Below are 17219 nucleotides of genomic sequence, written 5' to 3'. Positions count from 1 at the left end.
TTACGCGTACTCTAAAACTTTAAACGGTTACGTATAGTCGTTTCTTTTCTTCCTCTACCTACCCCCCCCCCCCCCTCTTTATCTTTCTATCTTTCGCTCATTTTCTTTGTTCCCCCCTTTCTTGTTCTCTCTGTTGACTTTTTATTCAGTTCACCATAAGTCTTGCAAGCTATGCTTTGTCATCAGGGACCAGATCCTACCATATTTGTTCACTGCTTTGCCATGTTTGCTTCTTATAAAAAAAATCATCTTTTTTTTTTCCTCCTAAAATCATCACCCATAGACCTGCCTCATCGTGTATTAAATTAACATAGATGTTGCCCCTGAATATTGAATTATATTTTGCGTTATACAGGGTTTGACACCATATGAAAAGAAAAAATATGTCTGGAAAATGCTGTATATTTATATGCTTGGTTATGATGTGGACTTTGGTCACATGGAAGCTGTATCTCTGATATCTGCTCCAAAGTATCCTGAGAAGCAGGTACCTTCTTTTTTCCTTTTTCATTTCTAGACATGGATAACTCATCAAAATTGGTTTAGGTAAGTTAAATGTCTTTCATCTGTTTGATTGAATTGATGTGTATGACTAGTAAATTGAGAATGTATGGAAAACACAATTTGTTTTGTCACATCTTGCTTTTTATACTAGTATCTTGGTGACCTTATTCATGTTGAATGCAACACTCTTATCTGCTTCGTCTATTCATAATGATCGTGAACCTTCCAGAGGTTGATATTTCTCATAAAACCGGTTTTGTCACAGTTTAACATTTGATTAAATTGGAGAGTGTTTTGGGTTCTCAATGTCTTGTTTTATTTGGTAATGTCCATGCATTCATATTGATAGGTGAGCTAGCATATGCCACTCTTCTTTGTGTTGCACCTTCCGTTTTTTGTGTAATTTTCTTGAAGCAAAGGCTTAAAAGTTCTGTTAGAATAGTCATGTAATTAGGAGTAAATAACCCTAATCCAATATGTATTAGGAGTAGGATATGTTATGTGTGTATATAGGGCTCATTGTATCGTGTTAAACACAAGTCAATATTAATCAATAATATTTTCTCCCGTGTATTCTCACATGGTATCAGAGCTTTAGTGAGAAACATATCGCTGTGCATCATTCCAGCGACTTCCGGGAAGAAAGACCTCGTCGCCGTGCAATTTTCCGGCGACTTAGAAGGCTGCCCGTAATCACATCAATTTCTGTTGGTGTTTTCAGAAAACCAACACCACCACAAGACTCCTCAGGCTCCGGCGACCAAACCCCAGTAAACCCCACCGAAAAATCAAGTTCACGCGCCCTCACGCGCCAGAAAATCACCGGCGAGATCTGACCCACGCGCCCCACGCGCCGGCGCGTGAACACTGTTCCGGCCATTTTTTGAGAAACTTCCAGTTGGATAGTCGGATCGCCTAGTGATTCCGAGTCTGTCCATACCTTTTTCATTAGATTCCGACCACTTTGAGTTTTTCCGGCGACTACACTGACTTTTTCCGGCAGCTACAGTAATTTCCCGGCAAAAACAATGTTTCCTTCATCTGTTTCAGCGAGTTGTCAGTTGATTTTTTTCTATTATTTGGTGATAATCCAACGATGTCTTTGGGAGTCGATGCTTTCGGGTCTAGAAACCCGGGTTCTGGCAGTTCCGGTGTTATGATTACCTCAGAACCTTTAATGAAAGGTTCAAACTACTTAGCTTGGGCTTCGTCTGTCGAGTTGTGGTGTAAAGGTCAAGGAGTTCAAGATCATTTAACAAAAAAAGCTAGCGAAGGTGATGAAAAGGCCAAAACACTGTGGGAGAAGGTCGATGCTCAGTTATGTAGTATCCTGTGGCGATCTATTGATTCCAAGTTGATGCCCTTGTTCCGTCCATTCCAGACATGTTATTTAGTTTGGGAAAAGGCTCGTAATCTATACACTAATGACATATCTCGTTTCTATGATGTAATATCGCGAATGACAAGCTTGAAGAAACAGGAATTAGATATGTCTACTTACTTGGGACAAGTTCAGGCAGTCATGGAAGAATTTGAGACGTTGATGCCAGTTTCTGCTAGTATTGAAAAACAACAAGAGCAACGACAGAAGATGTTTCTAGTTCTTACACTCGCTGGACTCCCTAATGACCTTGATTCAGTACGTGACCAGATTTTGGCTAGTCCAACCGTCCCCACAGTTGATGAATTATTCTCTCGATTACTTCGCCTTGCTGCAGCACCTAGTCACCCAGTGAGCTCATCACAGACACTTGACTCATCTGTCCTCGTATCCCAATCAGTGGACAATCGGGCATCTCATACTATGGAGAATAGACGAGGAGGAGGTCGTTTTGGAAGATCTAGACCCAAGTGCTCCTATTGTCATAAACTTGGACACACTCGTGATGTATGCTATTCTTTACATGGCCGCCCACCCAAAAATGCTTATGTTGCTCAGACTGAGACTACAGGTAACCAGGGATTTTCTTTATCTGAAGGGGAGTATAATGAGTTCCTTCAGTATCGAGCAAGTAAGCAGACATCTCCACAAGTAGCTTCTGTCGCTCAGACTGATACTTCTGTTGCTGGTAATTCTTTTGCTTGTGTTTCCCAGTCTAGTCCTCCTGGACAATGGGTTGTGGACTCAGCCGCTTCTGATCATATCTCTGGTAATAAATCACTTTTGTCAAATATTGCGTATTCACAGTCTCTTCCCACTGTTACTTTAGCCAATGGGTCTCAAACCAAAGCAAAAGGAGTTGGACAAGCGAATCCCCTACCCTCTGTCACTCTAGATTCCGTTCTCTATGTCCCTGGCTGTCCTTTTAATCTTGCATCTGTTAGTCGTTTGACTCGTGCCCTCCATTGTGGTATATATTTTATTGATGATTCTTTTATTATGCAGGACCGCAGTACAGGGCAGACGATTGGAACAGGACTTGAATCAGAAGGGCTTTACTACCTTAACTCCCTAAAATCCTCCAAGGCATGTCTAGTTACAGATCCTCCGGACCTAATTCACAAACGTTTAGGACATCCAAGCTTATCCAAGCTTCAGAAGATGGTGCCTGGTTTGTCTAGTTTATCCACATTAGAGTGTGAGTCATGTCAGCTCGGGAAACATACCCGAGCCTCCTATCCTCGTAGTATTGAGAGTCACGCAGAGTCTATTTTTTCTTTAGTTCACTCTGATATATGGGGTCCTAGTAGAGTCAGTTCAACCTTGGGATTTCGTTATTTTGTTAGTTTTATTGATGATCATTCAAGATGTACTTGGATTTTCTTAATGAAAGATCGTTCTGAGTTGTTTTCTATATTCCAGAATTTTTGTGCTGAAATTAAAAATCAATTTGGTGTTTCTATTCGCACTTTTCGCAGTGATAATGCCTTAGAATATTTATCCTCTCAATTTCAGCAGTTTATGACTTCTCAAGGAATTATTCATCAGACCTCTTGTCCTTATACCCCTCAGCAAAATGGGGTTGCAGAGAGAAAGAATAGGCACATCATTGAGACTGCTCGCACACTTCTCATTGAATCTCATGTTCCGCTGCGTTTTTGGGGCGATGCAGTTCTCACAGCTTGTTATTTAGTTAATCGGATGCCTTCCTCTCCCATCCAGAATCAGATACCGTATGCAGTATTGTTTCCCCATTCACCCTTATACTCTGTTCCCCCTCGTGTTTTTGGGAGCACTTGTTTCGTTCATAACCTAGCCCCTGGGAAAGATAAGTTAGCTCCTCGTGCTCTCAAGTGTGTCTTCCTTGGTTATTCTCGTGTTCAGAAGGGATATCGTTGTTACTCACTTGATCTTCGTAGGTACTTTATGTCCTCTGACGTCACATTTTTTGAGTCTAAACCTTTCTTTACCTCTTCTGACCTTTCTGACCCCCTTGATATATCTGAGGTCTTACCTATACCGACCTTTAAGGAGTCTACTATAGCTCCTCCTTCACCTTCCGCCACAGAAGTCTTACCCGAGTCTACTATAGCTCCTCCTTCACCTTCCGCTATAGAAGTCTTATCCATTCCAACCGTTGAGGAGTCTAGTGCCACAGGAACACCACTTTTGACATATCATCGTCGTCCGCGCCCAGCATCAGGTCCAGCTGATTCATGTCCTGCACCCGAACCTGCTAATACTGCGGACTTGTCTCCTCTTAATCAACCGATTGCACTTCGGAAAGGTATACGGGCCACCCTTAATCCTAATCCCCATTATGTCGGTTTGAGTTATCATCGTTTGTCATCACCCTATTATGCTTTTCTATCTTCTTTGTCCTCTGTTTCCATCCCTAAGTCTACAGGTGAAGCATTGTCTCATCCAGGATGGCGACAGGCTATGATTGACGAGATGTCTGCTTTACATACGAGTGGTACTTGGGAGCTCGTCCCTCTTCCTTCAGGTAAATCTACTGTTGGTTGTCGTTGGGTGTATGCAGTCAAGGTTGGTCCGAATGGTAAGGTTGATCGTCTTAAGACTCGTCTTGTTGCCAAGGGATATACTCAGATATTTGGGCTCAATTATAGTGATACCTTCTCTCCCGTGGCTAAGATAGCACCGGTCCGCCTTTTTCTATCCATGGCTGCTGTTCGTCATTGGCCCCTCTATCAGCTGGATATTAAGAATGTTTTTTACAAGGTGACCTTGAGGATGACGTTTATAGTGGAGCAACCCGTACCCGGGTTTGTTGCTCGAGGGGGTAGTCTCGGTGGTCTTGTATGTCGCTTGCGCCGGTCACTTAACGGTCTAAAGCAGTCTCCTCAAGCCTGGTTTGGTAAGTTCAGCACAGTTATCCAGGAATTTGGCATGATTCGGAGTAAAGCTGATCACTCTGTATTCTGTCGGCATTCTGCTTCGAGTCTCTGTATTTATCTGGTGGTCTATGTTGACGACATTGTTATTACCGGCAATGACCAGGATGGTATTACTAAATTGAAGCAACATCTCTTTCAAAACTTTCAAACTAAGGATCTGGGCAAACTAAAGTATTTTCTGGGTATTGAGGTCGCTCAGTCTAGCTCAGATATTGTGATCTCACAACGAAAGTATGCCTTAGATATTCTTGAGGAGACAGGAATGACAGGTTGTAGACCTGTTGACACCCCGATGGATCCGAATTCTAAACTTCTGCCAGGACAGGGGGAGCCTCTTAGCGATCCTACACGATATAGACGGTTGGTTGGTAAATTAAATTACCTTACAGTGACAAGACCTGACATTTCCTTTTCTGTGAGTGTTGTGAGTCAGTTTATGGATTCTGCGTGTGATAGTCATTGGGATGCAGTTGTTCGCATTCTTCGGTATATAAAATCAGCTCCAGGCAAAGGTTTATTGTTTGAGGATCGAGGCCATGAGCAGATCGTTGGATACTCGGATGCTGATTGGGCAGGATCACCTTCTGATAGACGTTCTACGTCTGGATATTGTATCTTAGTAGGAGGAAATTTGGTGTCCTGGAAGAGCAAGAAACAGAATGTGGTTGCTCGGTCTAGTGCAGAAGCAAAATATCGAGCGATGGCTATGGCGACATGTGAGCTAATTTGGATCAAACAGTTGCTCAAGGAGTTGAAATTTGGTGAGATTAGTCAGATGGGACTTGTGTGTGATAATCAAGCTGCTCTTCATATTGCGTCAAATCCAGTGTTCCATGAGAGAACTAAACACATTGAGATTGACTGTCACTTTGTTAGAGAAAAGATACTCTCGGGAGATATTGCTACAAAGTTTGTGAAGTCGAATGATCAGCTTGCAGATATTTTCACCAAGTCCCTCAGTGGTCCTCGTATTAACTACATATGTAACAAGCTCGGTACATATGATTTATATGCACCAGCTTGAGGGGGAGTGTTAGAATAGTCATGTAATTAGGAGTAAATAACCCTAATCTAATATGTATTAGGGGTAGGATATGTTATGTGTGTATATAGGGCTCATTGTATCGTGTTAAACACAAGTCAATATTAATCAATAATATTTTCTCCCGTGCATTCTCACAAGTTCAACTGATTTTTTTGGTATTTTGTAGGTTGGGTATATAGTGACATCATGTTTGCTCAATGAGAATCATGATTTTTTAAGATTAGCCATTAATACAGTACGCAATGACATAGTCGGCCGCAATGAGACTTTCCAGTGTCTAGCATTGACGTTGGTACGAATTTCAGATCTTTTCTTCTTTTTTTTCCCTAGAAGCAGCTCCGTTGTTCTTTGTTAGTTTGTTACAAGTTTCAACTGTTTGATATATCCGTACAGGTTGGAAATATTGGGGGAAGGGACTTTGCAGAATCTCTAGCTCCTGATGTTCAAAAGTTACTTGTAAGTGATTTTTGCAGTGCCAGCCAGTATCCCTAGTCTATGACTTACGTGGGCTTTCGATTCTTTTTTCCTTTTTTTGTTGATTCAGATATCAAGCAGTTGCAGACCACTGGTGAGGAAGAAGGCTGCATTATGTCTCCTACGTCTTTTCAGGAAAAATCCCGATGTCATGAATGTAGATGGCTGGTAAGTGTAATAACTTATGTGGATGTTTATGAATCGACTTCATTTATGTCCCAACAATTGGAGTTTTCCTCATAATCCAGGTCAGATCGGATGGCACAACTGCTAGATGAACGGGATTTAGGTGTCTTGACATCTTCCATGAGCCTTCTAGTTGCATTGGTGTCATATAACCACGAAGAATATTGGAGTTGTCTTCCAAAATGTGTTAAAGTATTGGAAAGGCTTGCAAGGAGCCAAGATGTACCCCAAGAATATACCTACTATGGGATCCCATCTCCCTGGCTTCAGGTTTATTTACTTTTCCTGTGCAATCTGCAATAGCCATAACTTGCTTAAGAAAAAAACTCAATATGTTCTCCTGAACTTTATAAATACTTATATGCTTTACGATTGGATGAGTGATCAATTTATGCACATTGAATGCATGAAATAGAGTTGGGCGCACAGATAGGATGTCAAATTTGATGCATCAACGTGAAAGAATATGTCAGAGTCTGGCATCTCTGCTTAAGCATGGTCTCAATTTTGATGATTCTCGTTTCAGGTAAAGACTATGAGGGCTCTTCAGTATTTTCCTACTATTGAGGATCCAAATACTAGAAGATCACTGTTTGAGGTATGCTCGCCTGCTAAACAGAAATAATCTTCTTTTACTGAGAGCATGTCATCTTTTCTATTTGATCTTTATTTGTCCAAAAAGAATCTGCAGTAAAATCTCAAAAATGTTCTGGATTCATTATAATCAATCAGGTTTTGCAAAGGATATTGATGGGAACCGATGTGGTGAAAAATGTGAACAAGAACAATGCATCACATGCTGTCCTCTTTGAAGCCCTTGCTCTTGTAAGTTTCTAAATGTATCAACCATTATCCTTTCCCTTTAAATCTGTGCTCTATATGAAGATTTCTTGTTCACATGCTAATGGCAATGGCATCTTACATTGAGTAAGTTAGTTCTCTATGAATAATGATATTCCTGAAGTGGAAAGCCTGGTGATTAGTTATTCAAAACTGTTATGTGGTGCTTCTGTTTTCTTTTTCTTGGACATTTGTGATGACGTCAACTTCAAACTCATACATCTTCTATTCTTCCAGTTTCCTGACAAATTCAGGATTTATAGCTACGTGACAAGATCTCTGTTGTTTTTTTGGTACATAAGATGGACTTGTTGCATTATCTGAATTTTCAAAGCCTGGCTGCTGTTTTATGTTGTCCCTTGCTTTCTTGAAATACTTACTAAGTCTGACTTCTAATTGATTTGCTGCAGGTCATGCATCTTGATGCTGAAAAAGAGATGATGTCTCAATGTGTTGCACTGCTCGGGAAATTCATTGCTGTCCGTGAGCCAAATATTCGTTATCTCGGTTTGGTAAGTTTTAGCCGTATACAAACTACTCCCCTCTGTCCATTTTTTCTTGTCCACGATACTAAAAAAAGATGTCCATTTTTACTTGTCCGGTTTGGAAATGAAGGGATAATTTACCATTTCATACCTATTTTACCCTTATTATTAAGTACTAAGAATCATTTTCAATTTGTTTCCCAACATTTTGGATTTGTAATAGTCAAAGTTAGTTTTCCAATAGTAACACATCAGGCAGTGTCCCTCCATTACCACAATTAATCTATATGTTGTATGGAGTACTTGTGATTCTTGTTAAACTTAATTAGTGCATTAGGCAACATCCCTCCATCACCCTTGTTTCTTAGCAGAAATTCTTCAGAGTGAAGCATACCTTTGGAGTATTTTGGTGAATTTGTCTTGTAGCCATTGTCTCTCTTCGTCTTCTTGAGCCGAGGGTCTATCGGAAACAACCTCTCTACCCCTCGGGGTTAGGGGTAAGGTCTGCGTACACACTATCCTCCCAAGACCCCACTAGTGGGATTACACTGGGTCGTTGTTTTTGTTGTCTTGTAGCCATACCTTTGTGATCTCTCTCAACAGAACGAAACATTTTTAAAAGGGTTATTTTCTGTGGAAAACTTTTAAAAAAATGTATAAGAGGAAATAAGGGTAAAAATTTTTGCTCCAATTTTTTTTATGAGATGCGTGAAAGTGCTAAAACCAATATTTAATTATTGGGATGGAAACTTGAACGAACTATTAGTTGGCTGCAACTAGGGGTTGGCAAACGAGCGGGGCGGGTCGGATATGGGCGGGTCGAAAACGAGTAACGCAAAAAACGGATGAATTATCTGACTCGACCCGTAGTTAATACGAATAAAAAATGGGTTAACCGGCGGATAATATGGATGTCTATATTATCCATATTATCCATGGCTTCCTGAATATGATCACTTTTGGGAGAATTCCTAGTCTCCCAAACCGGAACCCCCAATTTGAAGATTTACAAATGTAAAAGTCAAATCCATTAGTTATCCATTTTCTAAGTGGATAATATGGTCCTTATCCATATTTTAAAAAGCTCGTTATCCAACCCATTTTTTATTGGATAATATGGGTGGATAATTGTTTTCTTTTAACCATTTTGCCACCACGAGCTGCAACTTTTATGTTTTATTGATTTCAATTATTTAGATGACTTATTATAATTAGGGATGGTATAGTAAAATTATCACTTTATTAATTACTTCTTAAGAGGTGTGCCTAGCCATTTTTGCTCATCCATGTTTGACTAGGCACACCTCTTAAGAAGTAATTAATAAAGTGATAATTTTACTATATCATCCCTAATTATAATAAGTCATCTAAATAACTGAAATCAATCAAACATAACATTTGCAGCCAACTAACAGTTTGTTCAAGTTTTCCAACCCAATAATTGAATTTTGGTTTTAACACTTTCACGTAGTCCTTATAAAAAAATTGGAGCAAAAGTTCCACCCTTGTTTCATCTTATACAATTTTTAAAATTTCCCCACCAAAATAATCCTTTTAAAGTGTTCATTCTATTGAGAGAGTTCACGAAGGTATGGCTACAAGATAAATTCACCAACTTACTCTGAAGAATTTTTTAAGTGTAATGGAGGGACGTTATCTGATGCAGTTATTAAGCTTAACAAGAAGCCACTGTTATCAAAGGCGGAAAACACAAAAAAGCTTTACGGTGTGTTGGGGGCTTTAGGCGCAAATAAAGCATGGGCTTTAATGAAGAAAGACACAAATGGAGAAAAAATACAAATATGTATGTGTAGTCCAAGACCAATATTATAAGCATGGCTAACAATTATATGGACAAAGAAATTTAAAAAATATATATATATATATATATCAATTGTTTAATGTCGCCCCTTCAGCATTGCACTCATTGACAAGGAAAAGTATGTCTAAGAGCCTTGATGATGACACTGAAGCGCCCGCTAGGCGAGGCAAGGCGCTCAACATGTTTTGCGCCTCGCTTTAGGGCTTAAACGCGCTTTAAGCGTGCCTTTATACAATATATAGATTAGTTGGGATAGTTGAGGGACGTTGCCTGATGCATTTATTAACTATTGGAAAACTAACTATGATTATTTTAGATCCAAAATGTTCGGAAATGAATTGAAATGATTAGTAGTACTTAATAATAAAGGTAACGTGGTAAATTATCTCTTGGTTTACCAAACTGGATAAGTAAAAATGTACATCTTTTTTTAGTGTAGTGGACAAGTAAAAATAGACGGAGGGGTATCTTATTGTTGTGCATGTAAGAGTCTTCATTTCAGCAGCTGCACTTTCACACTTGTAGTTCCTGATATGCTATTCTCACAAACTGTTGGAACTTGCAAAAAAGATCCAGTTACCCTGTATAAACCACTGTCTGATTTCCATATATCTGTATTCCGTGCAGGAAAATATGACTCGGATGTTGATGGTCACAGATGTACAGGACATCATAAAAAGACATCAAGCCCAGATTATTACCTCACTGAAGGATCCTGATATCAGGTTATTTGGAGCTTTTTCGTTTTCCTTATCATCTATTCCCTGCTTTTGTTTTTCAACAGAGGTACAATGAGTAAACTATGCTGCTGCAGCGACTAAGTTTTAAAAGCTCAAATTTGTCTGCTCAAACACTTTCTGTTTGTGACGTGCATTGTTACTTCTTGAAGAGAGTTTTGCTTATCAATTTACTAACATCGAGGCAGTACATTCAGCATCTCTGCTGTTTTATTTAGATCCTAATCTTTTCTGGTGAAATGATGGAAAATATGTTAGTAATAGTCTTGTGTGTGTGTGACTATTTTTTTTAAGTTTAGCCTATCTCAGTTCAACTTTGAAACTATCAAATTGCTTTCTTTTACTGACATTAAGCACTACAAACAGTATAAGGAGGCGTGCCCTTGATTTACTATATGGAATGTGTGATGTTTCCAATGCCAAGGACATAGTGGAGGAATTATTGCAGGTATCAGGATTCTGCATTGTTACTTTCTGAATTTTTCTTTTCATTGTTATTTAATTTATATAATATGTAGAACAAAAGTTTTGATTGGGCGAGGTAAAAAAATACGCAACTGATCTGTTTTGTTTGTCAGTATCTTAATACAGCTGAGTTTGTGATGCGTGAAGAACTGTCACTCAAAATTGCAATTCTTGCAGAGAAATTTGCTCCTGATTTGTCATGGTATGAAATAGATATGGACATAATGAAACTTCACTTTTCTTGAGCTGTTTAGCAATATATGGTTGCCTTTTGGAATTTGGAGTTCAAAAAACTTTGATATGTTCCTTGTCCGAAAAAACATGTCGCATACATATTCTGACTACACTGCAAATCAAGGATATAGCGAAATATCGTTTCTCCTGCTTTTGAAGTTGACGAAATTCAAATATCTTGTCTTCTTGAAGTTCTTCGGTTTGGTTGTTGAAGCCTTTTCAGGGGATTTATTCAGTCAATTGTTATAAAAGGGACCATCATGAGAAATATATCATACAAAGGTTGTGTTGCTCTCTTTGTGCATATTAACTCCAAATCTGGTGCTTTTAGTAGCTATCAAGCACTCAGAATTAGATGAATGTGGCTGAAACTGTCTAATCTTGCTTTACGGATCTACAATGTGATAACAGCTAAGAGTGTCCCTCGTGGTTTGCCATGCAGGTATGTAGATGTCATCCTTCAATTGATTGACAAGGCTGGTGATTTCGTCAGTGATGACATTTGGTTCCGTGTTGTGCAGTTTGTTACAAATAACGAAGATCTACAGGTAACTCTAGCTGCTCATTTTGTATGTGCTACTTGAGTTTGGCGTATCTTTAGATGGAGCTCACTCCTTTCAACCCCTTCCTCAGCCTTATGCAGCTTTGAAAGCCAGAGAATATCTTGATAAGCCTGCCATTCATGAAACAATGGTCAAGGTGAGCACATACTCTTTCAATACTAATAACCTGTTACACACACACACACACACACACACACACACACACACACACACACACACACATATATATATATATATAATATGAATGGGTAGTCCAACCTAAGTCATTTTGACCTATAATAGTTACATGAACTTTGAGCTCCAAGTCTCTATGCAGCATACCTTTATTTTGTTATTTTTGTTAGAACTTTTTTGTTGTTTCATTTGCTCTTCAAGTTTTATGTTAGTTGCCTCACAGCCAGAGATAAGCACCTAAGAGCAAAATAATCGTCTTCGTGATTTATATTTTGAATTTCGATGCATCTGCTGCCCTTTTCTGGTCAGTTTGAAAAAGAAAATATATTGGGAAGCTAATTGAAAATGTATTTTGGATGTTATGTGATGGAGTAGGTCAGTGCATATATCCTTGGAGAATACAGCCATCTTCTGGCTAGAAGGCCTGGATGTAGTCCAAAAGAAATCTTTAACATCATTCATGAGAAGCTTCCTACTGTTACGTAAGTATATTCAGTGTTTGATCTCATTTTGTCATTGTTTTTTATTATCCTATCTGATATTTTACACAAACTATGTTATCAGGACTTCAACAATTCCCATTCTTCTGTCAACTTATGCGAAGATATTGATGCACACACAACCACCAGATCCAGAGCTACAGAATCAGATTTGGGCAATATTCAGGAAGTAAGATAGTATTAATTTATGGTGTTGTAATTTCTGTTTATCCTGTACGGTTGTTTTCTTCTGTGTATATTTCCTAAGGTATTGCGATAATTTATAGAGCTGCGTAATATCCCAGATATGAAAGCTGCATCGAAGTTGAAATACAGCAACGGGCTGTGGAATACTTTGAGTTGAGTAAGAAAGGTGCAGCTTTAATGGATATCTTAGCCGAAATGCCAAAGTTCCCTGAGCGACAGGTATGCATGCAGGACTTCTCGACTTTGATTAATTATTTTCTGCAGTATTCTGCATAATTGATGTATTAGTTTGACGGGAGTCCTCCTTTTGCATCTTATAATGTAATCTTTCAATTTTTGCAGTATGACGTTGTCCTTTTATTATTGTTATTGTTATTATTGGTGTTAAGCGACAATATTCTCTTTACGATGTAGTCTTCACTGATAAGAAAAGCTGAGGATACTGAGGCTGATACCGCTGACCAAAGTGCAATCAAGTTGCGTGCACAACAGCAAACTTCTAATGCTCTAGTAATGACAGACCAACGCCCTGCTAATGGAACTCCACCAGTCAGCCAGCTAGGTTTAGTAAAAGTTCCAAGCATGAGCAATGTGGTAATGTGTCTCTCTGACCATTTATGCAAAAATTGAGGATATAATTGTCTGTGTTTTTAGTATTAGATGGTAACCAACAATTTACTTTATGGACAGGATCGTGATTTAGCAGATCAAGGGGAGACTCAGTCAAATGGAACTTTGACTGTTGTGGATCCTCAACCCCCTTCAACCCCTTCGCCTGATCTCCTGGGTGATCTTTTAAGTCCTCTGGCTATTGAGGGCCCTCAGCCTGATGCTAACCAATCTGACCATAATTTGGGTGCTGGTGTTAAAGGTGCTCCAACTGCAGAGGATGCACTAGCACTTGCACCTGTTGAAGAACAGATGAACACCATCCAGGCACTGCTTTCTTTTACGTTTGTTAATATATGCTTTACCCACTAGCGTTCTTGTTATGACTCCTAATTTAGTGATAGGAAGATGCTGCCATTTCTTTTCAGTTTCTGGTTCCCGTGATTGATTTATCAGATTCAGGTCTCTCAGTTCATATTTTCCTATTCTTTGAAAGTTGTAAAAGATTTCTGTTATTAATTTTGCTGAAAGCTGCTGGGATAAGCTTTAAAAGTGTTTGGCTAGTAAAGGCACTTGCTTGGATGACCGCAAATACATGTTCATTACCATTTGCCAGTAGAAGCACATTCATTTCATTCTCTGCAAAATCAACTAATAATTATCGCCTTTTCCAAATGAAGGGAGATTTCTGCTGCACTTAAGATTTTTATTAGTGTGTAGTCACCTGTTCGGAAATTAGAAATTCTGACAGACTGTTTTACCTTTCCTGGTTGTAGCCAATAGGAAACATTGCAGAAAGGTTTCATGCCTTGTGCCTTAAAGATAGTGGTGTATTATATGAGGATCCATATATTCAGGTAGATGATCGATCCAGAGTTTATTGTTTTATCTGTCAAGTGATGGACTTCTATGGACTTAGTGCTTTTGGTTGGCATAATTCCAGATTGGTATAAAAGCAGATTGGCGGGCACATCATGGACGACTTGTCCTCTTCTTAGGAAATAAAAATACCTCTCCACTGGCTTCAGTACAGGCTCAAATATTGCCTCCATCTCATTTGAGGGTGGAACTATCATTAGTACCTGAGACTATTCCACCACGTGCACAGGTCAGATAGTTATTTACTTGTTTCATGAGTTGAGTTTTTGTTATTTGATAGTCACATCTTCTAATCTCCAACTAAATGAATTTCTCCAGGTTCAATGTCCGCTTGAAGTTGTTAACCTTCGTCCAAGTAGGGATGTTGCTGTTCTTGACTTCTCATATAAGTTTGGAACCCATCTGGTACTAATTCTTTATGAATTGTGTTTTTCATATGGTTTGAGTCAGTGATATCCTAGTGGTAAGGACCCACCACTTCAATCATGAGGTTGGGGGTTCAAGTCCCCTAGGGAATAGAGTGAAAACAGCCTCTTTCCTGGGTAGAGGGTTTAGAGCCGGGGTGTTTAATGATCTGTCATTGTTAAGTCAGCTCTTGTATTTATTATTTTTACTTTGTTGTGCATTTTACAGGTTAATGTTAAACTTCGTCTTCCTGCTCTCTTGAATAAGTTTCTTCAGCCTATCTCAGTATCTCCAGAAGAATTTTTCCCACAATGGAGATCACTATCTGGGCCACCATTGAAGCTCCAAGAAGTGGTATGTCCATTCTCTTTGTTGTAACTTTAGCAATATCTTTGCATATGGAAATTTTCTCTTACGTGTGTATTACTAAGTACATCACAATTCACGAACGAATACCTAGATTTTCATCTCAAACTTACGCGCGCATATCAATATCTGACATATGGCCTCGAACTTATTTTCTATTTTGCCCAGGTTAGAGGTGTAAGACCATTGCCACTTCTTGAAATGGCAAACTTGTTCAACAGTCTCCGGTTGATGGTGTGTCCAGGACTTGTGAGTTTCTGATCTTTCGTCTATTTTGGCTTGTTCCTTCAGGATTTTTTACCTTCACATTAACATTATGTTGCAACTCTTGATTTCTTATGCAGGATCCAAATAGAAATAATTTGATTGCTAGCACAACTTTCTATTCTGAGAGTACGCGAGCCATGTTGTGTTTGGTAAGCTAGTGATCTAGTGATACTGCTGCCTTAGAGCCCGTTTGGCCAAGCTGTCGAGAATTGCTTATTTTTAAAAGTACTTTTGTTCAAAAGCGCTTTTCGAAAAAGTACTTTTACAAAGTAGCATTTTGTGTTTAGCCAATTCATTGAGTAGTGTTTTTTGCGAGCAAATTGTGTTTGGCCAATCATTCCAAAAAGTACCTTTGAGTATCAAATTACGAAAAAGGACCGTAAAGGTTCAGTTTGCAATTAGTATTATTTAAAAAAGATAAATAAATTTAAATATCTATGTATAATTTAAATGATAATTTGGGGTATCTAGTGTTATTTATTGTTTACATGATTTAAATATATCAAAATACATCACTCAATATAAATTAAAAATCTACTCTTATAAATCACTATATAAAAGAAGAGATCTATTTAGGACAAAGAGAATAAAAATACGATAGAATAAAAAAGAGAAGAAATGTATGGTAAAAAGAAAAAAGAAAATAAAAATATTAAATTAATGAGGGATAATTTTGAAAATTATTTAAGATATTTTGTCTTGAATAAATTAATTTTCTGTTTCTTGGAAAACTAGAATTTGTAGCTTCTCTTCAAAAGCAGAAAAACTGCTTCTGCTGCTCGAAAGTACTTTTTTATTTTTATTTTGGTCAAACATCTCAAAATTTCCAAAAAGTACGTTTTTAACAAAAAAACAAGAGTAGTTTTTGCTTCCCAGAAGCTTGGCCAAACATGCTCTTAATGCTCTAAGAAAATACAATAAATTTTATTGGCTCCGTGAGTTGAACACGAGCATTTTCTGCTGCCTGCTTAGAGATATATTTTAATTTACTGAAAAAAAAATTTTAAATATAATATGACTAAAGTTTATAGCAGTATACGGGTTAGCTCACTGTATCAGTTTCTTTTGGGGAATTTGCCTTCTACCTGGATTGAGTAGAGCAGTTTGTCCAAAAACCTTACTTGACAGTTGACAGTAGTGGTCATTCCTTCATGAGAGAAGGTGGAAACTGTGGGGGTTTTCTTTTTTTCTGGAAGATGTCATTTTTTTTAAGGAAAACCTTTGACAAGAAGATGTTATCTTTATGGTTTATCATTTAGTTTAAAATAGAGAAGTGTTCCAGAAAAATTATCCAACTTCTTTAATTGTGATATTCAGGTAAGAATAGAAACAGATCCAGCGGATAGAACTCAACTGCGTATGACAGTTGCCTCTGGAGATCCTACACTGACATTTGAGTATGAGCTAAATGTGCTTTCTAATGTTAATCTTCTTAACACTCATTACTGACGTTTAAATCACCTATGGATTCTCTTCTAACTATATGTAGGTTGAAGGAGTTCATTAAGGAACAATTGGTTATTCTCCCTACAGCTCCTGGGGCGCCTGCACCACCCATGCCTCTTCAGCCACAACCACAACCAACAAGTCCACCACCAGCTGTATCAGATCCTGGAGCGTTGCTTGCTGGTTTGCTTTAAGTGGCTTTAAATGTGTTGGGAATTGCATCCACAGTCCACAGTTGTAAAATTTGTTTATACTGCAAACTGAAACGTCGGCAAAGGCAAGATTAGCACCTAACAACACGATGCAAGGGCTGGCGGAAGTGAGGGTGGCACTGATTTACATAGCTCATGATTGGGATTCTCGGAAGGGCTGGGTTGAAATTTTGAGATTCTTTGCACAATATGTTGTGCTTTGGTGAGGTTTATAGGTTTAGATGATAGGGCCTATTTATTTTTTTAGTTCCCCTTCAAATTTCATGTTCATTTCGTCAGGTTTTACACCATTGGTTTCTGTAGTGTCAATAGCGCAAGTCATTGTAATCGTTGCTTTGGTCTGTTCCTCCCTATGTATTCTACAAATATAATGAGGAAAAAGAAGTATTTGGCTTTGATTGATCTTTTCTTAATTGTTCTACTAAGGTAGTGAAAATGTGTTGTGATTTTAAAATTCTGTTGAAGCATACATAGATAATAGGTTTTCAATCTATTGTAAGTCTTCTATTTTTTCATATAGC

At 38.4% G+C, this 17219-nt stretch overlaps 1 protein-coding gene across 3 annotated transcripts in view; it reads left to right on the top strand.

The window, feature by feature from the left end:
- The window catches only part of LOC109243936 (AP-2 complex subunit alpha-1-like), a 25483-nt gene extending 8378 nt beyond the window's left edge, over positions 1-17105 (top strand). For 2 of the 3 annotated variants that reach the window (XM_019410953.1, XM_019410952.1), the window contains exons 2-27: positions 356-487; positions 6015-6140; positions 6242-6304; positions 6393-6490; positions 6571-6778; positions 7035-7106; positions 7241-7333; positions 7759-7860; positions 10283-10380; positions 10759-10840; positions 10971-11059; positions 11534-11639; positions 11725-11790; positions 12204-12310; positions 12393-12497; positions 12613-12733; positions 12929-13108; positions 13205-13450; positions 13900-13980; positions 14067-14231; positions 14321-14407; positions 14636-14761; positions 14942-15022; positions 15118-15189; positions 16358-16437; positions 16530-17105. In XM_019410953.1, coding sequence (XP_019266498.1) covers positions 356-487; positions 6015-6140; positions 6242-6304; positions 6393-6490; positions 6571-6778; positions 7035-7106; positions 7241-7333; positions 7759-7860; positions 10283-10380; positions 10759-10840; positions 10971-11059; positions 11534-11639; positions 11725-11790; positions 12204-12310; positions 12393-12497; positions 12613-12733; positions 12929-13108; positions 13205-13450; positions 13900-13980; positions 14067-14231; positions 14321-14407; positions 14636-14761; positions 14942-15022; positions 15118-15189; positions 16358-16437; positions 16530-16680 — 2937 coding nt within the window. In that variant the 3' untranslated portion in view covers positions 16681-17105. The remainder of the gene's footprint in view (positions 1-355; positions 488-6014; positions 6141-6241; positions 6305-6392; positions 6491-6570; positions 6779-7034; positions 7107-7240; positions 7334-7758; positions 7861-10282; positions 10381-10758; positions 10841-10970; positions 11060-11533; positions 11640-11724; positions 11791-12203; positions 12311-12392; positions 12498-12612; positions 12734-12928; positions 13109-13204; positions 13451-13899; positions 13981-14066; positions 14232-14320; positions 14408-14635; positions 14762-14941; positions 15023-15117; positions 15190-16357; positions 16438-16529) is intronic. The other variant, XR_002070643.1, reaches the window with a different exon arrangement.
- Positions 17106-17219: the final 114 nt, after the last annotated feature.

The sequence above is a fragment of the Nicotiana attenuata genome, unplaced genomic scaffold, assembly GCF_001879085.1.
Source record: "Nicotiana attenuata strain UT unplaced genomic scaffold, NIATTr2, whole genome shotgun sequence".
Lineage (NCBI taxonomy): Eukaryota > Viridiplantae > Streptophyta > Magnoliopsida > Solanales > Solanaceae > Nicotiana > Nicotiana attenuata.
Note: the sequence above shows the minus strand (reverse complement) of the source record. Positions and strands in the feature narration are given on the sequence as shown.